This window comes from Mirounga leonina, unplaced genomic scaffold, assembly GCF_011800145.1.
Source record: "Mirounga leonina isolate KUSES-001 unplaced genomic scaffold, KU_Mleo_1.0 Mir_172, whole genome shotgun sequence".
In the NCBI taxonomy this organism is placed as follows: Eukaryota; Metazoa; Chordata; class Mammalia; order Carnivora; family Phocidae; genus Mirounga; species Mirounga leonina.
In genome coordinates, this window is record NW_023270442.1 from 13844591 (window position 1) to 13852336 (window position 7746).

The window sequence follows — 7746 nt, forward strand, 5'->3', positions numbered from 1 at the left end:
AGCCGCCGCAGCCGCACCCCAAGCCGCCGCAGCCGTACCCCTAGCCGCCGCAGCCGCACCCCTAGCCGCAGGAGAAGATCAAGGTCTGTGGTAAGGAGACGAAGCTTTAGCATCTCACCAGTAAGATTAAGGAGATCACGAACACCCTTGAGGAGAAGGTTTAGCAGATCTCCCATCCGTCGTAAACGATCCAGGTCTTCTGAAAGAGGCAGATCACCTAAACGTCTGACAGATTTAAGTAAGTCTTTTTAAAATTTAATGGCATTGTAATAGAGAATGACTTAAGTAATTTTTTTCTGATCTTTAAGTCAAGTGGAATACTTTGGGTTTTTGGTTTAGGATAAGTATTTCTGTCTTTAAGTTTCTGTAGTTGACTCCTGGGCAACATGGGTTTGAACTGGATGGGTCTACTTATGTGTGGATTTTTTTGATAAATAACATAGTAGTAGTATAAATGTATTTTCTTTATGGTTTAAAATTTTTTCTTTAGCACAAAGCATGTAAATACATATATAAAATAGGTGTTAATCCGCTGTTTATGTTATCAGTAGTTATCAGTAGACTCTCAGTAGTAAAGATTTTGGGTAATCAAAAGTTATATGCAGTTTTCAAGTACATAGGGGTCAGCCAGCGCCTTTAACCCTTCTTGTTGTTCAAGGGTCAGCGGTAATTAGATTTGCTTGTGTTTGAAAATTGTGTAGTGATAAGTACATTTATAATTAGAGTTAAAAAGACCTGTTTTGGAGTGTATTAGAACCAAGATGTTTTCATACTTGAAAGTTTTAGTTTGCTTCAACTATCTTCCATAACTAAAGATGGAAAGTACAAGTCTAGTTAACGACAAGGCTGGTATATGCTTGATTGTTTTGTTGTATGTATTCCAATACAGAATCTTGCATATAAGCCTAAAATTAGTCTTTTTTAAAAATAAGTTACAGGGGCGCCTGGGTGGCTCAGATGGTTAAGCGTCTGCCTTCAGCTCAGGTCATGATCCCAGGGTCCTGGAATCGAGTGCCGCATCGGGCTCCCTGCTAGGCGGGGAGCCTGCTTCTCTCCCTCTGCCTCTCTCTCTCTCTCTGACTTTCATGAATAAAAAAATAAAAATAAAAAAAATTAAAATAAAAAAATAAAAATAAGTTACATATTTGAAAATGGCAACACAGGGCTGTTAAATCTGTGTGAAGGTAATTCTGATTGGTATAATGGATAAAGAATGGAAGTGAGTAGGGAATTTTGCACGTGGGGAGTTATTTTTTAGCTGGGTGGCTGATACTAGCAAAAGGTAAATTCATTAAAGTGATTTTAGTATTTCAATAATCTGCCTTTAAAAGTAAAATGCTCTAGTTCCTCTTGATTTAAGAACTGCAGGGATGATTAAAACTTGATGGATAGTGCATGACTACCTGCTGGATGATTTATCATTATCTTAGTAGATTGGACATTTCTAGGTCAGGGTTGTCTAAAGTAGGCCCTTAATAGAACAATAAGGGAAAATGCATTCAGTTCAACAAAAGTTGAGTTCTGTTTTTATTCATAGAATTACATCTTTGAAGTGATTATAAGTTGGTACAAGAGACATGGATAAAATGCATATATGTCTCTCTTATTAATAGTAACCTGCCAAAAAAAAAGTAGAATGTGATGATTACTGTAAGTACTGGTGTAGGTAAGGCACTTTGGGGAGCACATTGGAGAAGTGTTAAATTCTGACTTAAGGCCTATTAGAAGAGTTGGCACTTGAACTTGGGCTTAAAGAGTGATTTAAAATGACAGATTAAAAGGAAAGTAATTTTACGGGCATCATAATTGTGGAAAATAAAGAGGGCTCTGCCGTGTGTGTGTGTGTATGTGTGTCAGAGTGTGTGGTAAAGTGTTGTATGCTATTTTGTATAGTATTTGAATGGGAAGCTAAATGTCAACTTACTCGGGTCATTTACTTAAAAACTCAGCCAAGGAATGATTTGATCACAGTTATATGTTAGGGCAGAAAACTGATGCATTTAATTTTGTTACCATATAAGATTTTAGATAATACAAAGTGTTAAGCCTATAGGAAAATTGCTTATATTTTTCCTCTTCCAGATAAGGCTCAATTACTTGAAATAGCCAAAGCTAATGCAGCTGCCATGTGTGCTAAGGCTGGTGTTCCTTTACCGCCAAACCTAAAGCCTGCACCTCCACCTACAATAGAAGAGAAAGTTGCTAAAAAGTCAGGAGGAGCTACTATAGAAGAACTAACTGAGGTAAGCTAGACAGAATTTGTTTACATTCTTAAATGGATTATTTCAGTGATGTTGACTCTGGAGCGTGCCAAAACCCGAATTGTGGGCTGAACTGATAATGGCTGGCACCGAGTGGCCAAAACCCGAAATACAGATGTGGCAGCGGCAGAAGCTCTGTTTAGCAGGCCATTATCCGGGATGGCTAAGCTCCGCTAGCTAAAAGTTACTTCCCATTACTTTTGCTTTCCAGTTTTAGAAGCCAAACTGACTGAGGAGTTGGGACGGTTCGTTTGAATGGAGGAGGTGTTGAGTGAGCAACACGCAGAAGCTCGCCTACAGTTTCGTTTCCATTCACGACGTGTTCACTGATCGCCACGAGTGTACTGCATATACGTAAAGACACAGACAATCTTCAGAAATGATCTTTTGCCACCGGAGCTTGGAAATTAATGAGAATAGCTGGCCATTGCCTGAAAGGAACTTCTTACGCATCAACATTTCGGGTTTTGGCTGTTTGGTACCAGCCATTGGTGATAATGGCCGGCCATTATCAGTTCTTCCTGCGGTTCGGGTTTTGGCAGTAACATATATTTTAAACACACTTATTTTTGTTTTTAAGAATTTGATCTTTTCAATTGAGGCTTTTTTGGCTTTGTTTTGTTAATATTATTTTTATTATTATTTTTTTTGGGAGGATGCTGAAATATTGCTGCTAGGATCCAGAAATATCACACTGTTTCATATATTGAAACTTGTTATTGGCTAGCCTTATGCCAGCCTGCCACTGTCAATATATTCTGTTCCCCTTGGTTACAAGCTTGGTATATACTCTGTGTTTTTTTGGCCAATTGAGCTTTTTATCCTATTGTAACATTTTCAATTGATGATGGATGTGACAAAATCTGCTTGTATAGACAAGTCCACCCAAATTTATTCTGACCTTTTTATAAAGCCAGGTAATGGAGTCTATTTCTTAGCTTCTTAGGAAGGAATGGACTTTGCTTTATGTGTCAGACCTCATCAGTTAACACTCTCTCCATCATGCCTTATTTTTCATTCTTGAGTTTTGTTCCTTTAGAGACTCAACCTACAAAACATTTATGGAGAGACAATTACCATCTAACCCAGTTGCAGAAGTTTAAAATTTTTTATTTTGCCATGCATTTGGGGGTTCATATAGTTTCTTAATCTGTTTTCTCACTTAGATTTATTGCAATATGAATTACAACTTTTTTAATTTAAGGACTTAGTGAAGGCTTCTATTACTTGCTTATCAAATCTAAGCTCCTTCTAAAGCCTTGTGAACACTTAGTGTTTCCCTATATGTTTTTAAGCCTCATTTTCAGCCCTCTTGTTCTTCCAATAAGTTTCTCACCTTTTTACCACCATCTAACTAGGATGACTCTATTTTTCTTTTCCTGCCAGTCCTTGTTCTTAACTATGAAAATCTGGCTTAGAACTCAAGGAATAGCCCTTGATAATCAAATTCTGCCTGATTCTGTTTTCTCTTAGGCTTTTTGTTCTTTCAGCACTTATGTACTCAGTTTGTATTATATCAGTTTGCACTTGTTAATTGTGTTGCTCTGTAAAAGCGTTCCTCAGTTATTTCATGTGTATGTAATTCTGTTTCTTGACCTAGATTGTAAGCTCTTTGGGAGCAGGGACCACGTCTTCTACTTTTCTTTCTTTCTTTTTTTTTTTTTTGTATTCCCTGGACAGTGCCCAGTACAGTGCTCTGCACATAGTAGGTGCTCAATAAATGTTGTTGACTGACTGACCAGCTAGAGTGTGTTTAAATAATAGCTAGTTCGCTAAGTTACTTACCTACAACCTATTGTTAATCTTGTTTTATTTCCGAAAGTTGATTTTATGTGATTTCGATTTTTTTTAAAAAATTGCATGTTATTCCATATAAAGTGTAAGATTTATTTTTTGTTTTTATTTTTTAAGAAATGCAAACAGATCGCACAAAGTAAAGAAGATGATGATGTAATAGTGAATAAGCCTCATGTTTCGGACGAAGAGGAAGAAGAACCTCCTTTTTATCATCATCCCTTTAAACTCAGTGAACCCAAACCCATTTTTTTCAATCTGAATGTGAGTATTAGTATTTATGGTTTGATGAAACAGCATAGGGACTATTTAAATAAAACTCAAATGGAATTTAATGTTTTAATTTTTGGATTACCATGAGAAATAATGAACAAAACTATTTTCAGATTATGTTGAAAGTCTTTGGAGTTTTAATTAAGGAAATACATTATTTTTTAGATTGCTGCAGCAAAGCCAACTCCACCAAAAAGCCAGGTAACGTTAACAAAAGAGTTTCCTGTGTCATCTGGATCTCAACATCGAAAAAAAGAAGCAGATAGTGTTTATGGAGAATGGGTTCCTGTAGAGAAAAATGGTGAAGAAAACAAAGATGATGATAATGTTTTCAGCAGCAATTTGCCCTCTGAGGTAAGTAAGAGGAATATTGTGTTTTTTGTTTTTTAATACCTGAATCTCCCATTTTATTGTTACTTTATATCTGATTTGGATTCTGTTTCACTCTTCTTAGGGCCGGGTTAAACGGCAGGGCCGGGTTAGACGACAGATGAAACAACCCGCAGCTTCTCATTTGACAGTAACTCGATGCAATTCACTTTGTGGAACCAAGCCACAAAGTGAAAAGCATCGAATTGCAGAGAACAGTGTTATCACATCCCTACCCAACATTGGGCCCTCCTTGCACTTATGGGAAGGTAGCCCAAGGTACAACTATTTAGCTTCCCGTTTTGCTTCAAGGCTCTATAGCTCTAGATTTTGGTGGTAGCAAATTTACTGGGTGGAGGGATTGAGCAGAGAGAGGCAGATCCTCAGGTTCAACACAAGAACTGGATTGGAAAAGGTCATTGTAGGCTAATGTGTGAGCATCTTGGATACATAGCCCATTGCCCTTAAATAATGGTTTCTCTGGGTGGTTTGTCAGATAGCCTTTAATTTTAATCATTTTCCCTTCCCTGTGCTACCTTGGCCCTTTGGAATTCTTGTGTTTAACCTAATGCTCAGCCTTGGTACTTCCATTTCCCTTCTCCTTCCCCTCTTTGCTACTATTAAAAGTTGGAGAAGTGGAATTCACACCTTGAAATTTCCATGAGGCTATAGTTGTATCTTGTCAAAATGACGCAGTAATAATGCCAAGTGTCAAAACAACCCCATTAAAATGCTGCCTGATTAAATAATGTGCTGCTAAGTATAGTGCACATGAAAACAGCAAGACTGTATATATATGTAAATATATATATATATATCTGTATCTTTGTATGTATCTCTGTATCTGTACCTTTGCTGTATCTTTTAATAAACAGTTTACTTTTATTTAACTTGTTGTGCAAAATCACGCTTGGGGGATCTGGGAGGGTGGAGAATTATTAGGGGCGGGGGTGGGAGTTTTGACTGATACTATAGACTAGTTATCACCTCTTGCCCTTGGTTCCAAAGCTCAGACATTTGTCCAAGGACTGGACTAGATAATATGAGGCCCTTACAATGTGGGACTCCTTCCCCACTTCTTTTCTTGCAGTTCTGGGATACATGGGTCAGAGAGACCTGTTCTCTCCAACTCAGATTCCCTTCATTGGCCATATCATCTTAAACTAAACACCTCCATTATTACAATAAACAAATCCTGTTGTTTATAAAATCAGAAAGTGAACAGAACCCAAATCAGAAATCTTTTGATAGTATATTTTTTCCCCTGAGCTATTCACAGGTGACATTTTCACAGTTTTTTTTGACCTGTGGCATTTTAAGAGAGAGCAAGTTCTGTATGATGAAGCCGGACATGATAATTAGCTAGTGCAACTTACAGTCCCCAGTGATGATTTATGTTTACATGGAATTCAGCAGTTGAAGCAAGTTATACTATCACCAGTGAGGAAGGGATAGTTGGTTTGGACATTATTTTAATAAAACCAGTTGAGTAGCTCAGTTGCTAATCCCCAAATCAGGCTACCTGCACATCTCAAGAGGGAAGGGTTAACTGACATTTGCAATTGACTTAAATCTTGTAGTAGCTGAATATAGATCATGATAAGAGGGCCAAACAGACTTACTTAGAAATTCTGATACATACGCTTTTAGTAATTTGCAGATTAAGCATTTAACAGAGTAGGGAAAGACATACGGAGATTATTTATGTGAGAAAACATTTCCAGCCGAGAATATTGAAAAATTCCAAGGGATTATCCTGAGAAAATAAGTGCTCATAACTATTTTAACCTTAGTTGAACATGGGGAAAGTGCTTAGTGAATCCTGATGAATGTTTCTTTTTGATTGAGACTTTATGTATATATATTTATTTATATATTTGAAGTTTAGTACTCTGCCATTTTCAGTCTTAACACTGACAGTGTGGTGCCTTAGCCTTGTCTGTCATCAAAAGCGGTTGTCAGATTTTAAAAGTTGGGGGGAATTATTCCAAAGAAATCCCAGGGGGAAAAGTTGGGTATTCAAATTTTATATTAAGCAGTCTTTCATGAAAGCAGGAAAAAGAGTTCAGAGGGCTAAAGAAAAGCGGATTTCTCCTATGGGAGGGTATATACAAGTATTTGATATCAGAATGCTTTGAGCTAGTTTCGTAGACGATCAGACTGAAAAAATATGTAGGTTAACTTTAAGCAGAAACAAATCCCAAAATTTTAGAAGAGGAAAAAGGGTAGGGTTTTGTTTTGCTTTTTAGGTCTCTCTACTTTTACCCAACAATAGTAGTAAACACCTTGAAGAAATGGTCACAGTATAAAATGTTTAGTTCTAGTTATTTAGCTGTATCTTGCAAATACATTTGTAAGATTATGTTCTGTATACCAATGTTTGTGGAATACTATTGGTGACATTTTATGGGAGCATTGACCCTTTTGATTCCCTGTGAGGAGTTGAAATAAAGGCTTTTATAGAGTAAAAGGAAAGTTCTTTCAAATGGTCACTGTTAAGTATTTTTTTTTTAACTTATCAATCATCTTCATTTTAATAAATATAAATGGAGTTTGTGGTTTTTTAGTTTTAAGCATAAAACATTTAAGCAAAGATCACAGATTTGATCTCAGCTTTGCTGTAATTCTTAACCCCACTAATTGTCTTGCACATGAGTGCTCTTTGACATAAGCATGAGTGGATAGATGTGGATGGATCAACATAAATCCGTATCTTATGGAATATCAGCTCATCAGACTGTGCCTTACTGCCATAGCATCGTCTTCCTACCCAGAAGCCAGCCAGCAGCATCCTCAGTAAGGAGTGACTACAGAACTTTGACCATATTTGTGTGAATCTGATTCATAAACAGTGAAATCAAAAATGTTGGAAAACTAATATTTAAAAAATTGTCCTTGGGGGCACTCATTCTTGGTAATCAAGTTAGAGGCTTATTGGGTAGAAGATTTAAATGTAATCTTTGACATAAAATTTCCTTGGGTTTACTATTAATCATAAATGTTTAGAGGTCCAGAGGTAGGCAGTATGCCTGGTTTGTTTTATTGAAAA

At 36.8% G+C, this 7746-nt stretch overlaps 1 protein-coding gene across 3 annotated transcripts in view; it reads left to right on the forward strand.

Moving 5' to 3' along the window:
* The window catches only part of SON (SON DNA and RNA binding protein), a 32433-nt gene that overhangs the window by 10872 nt on the left and 13815 nt on the right, over positions 1 to 7746 (forward strand). For 2 of the 3 annotated variants that reach the window (XM_035017630.1, XM_035017631.1), the window contains exons 1-4: positions 1 to 238; positions 2083 to 2243; positions 4173 to 4319; positions 4494 to 4682. The exon at positions 1 to 238 is cut by the window's left edge and continues 3452 nt beyond it. In XM_035017630.1, the coding sequence (XP_034873521.1) occupies positions 1 to 238; positions 2083 to 2243; positions 4173 to 4319; positions 4494 to 4682 (735 nt within the window). The remainder of the gene's footprint in view (positions 239 to 2082; positions 2244 to 4172; positions 4320 to 4493; positions 4683 to 7746) is intronic. The other variant, XM_035017632.1, reaches the window with a different exon arrangement.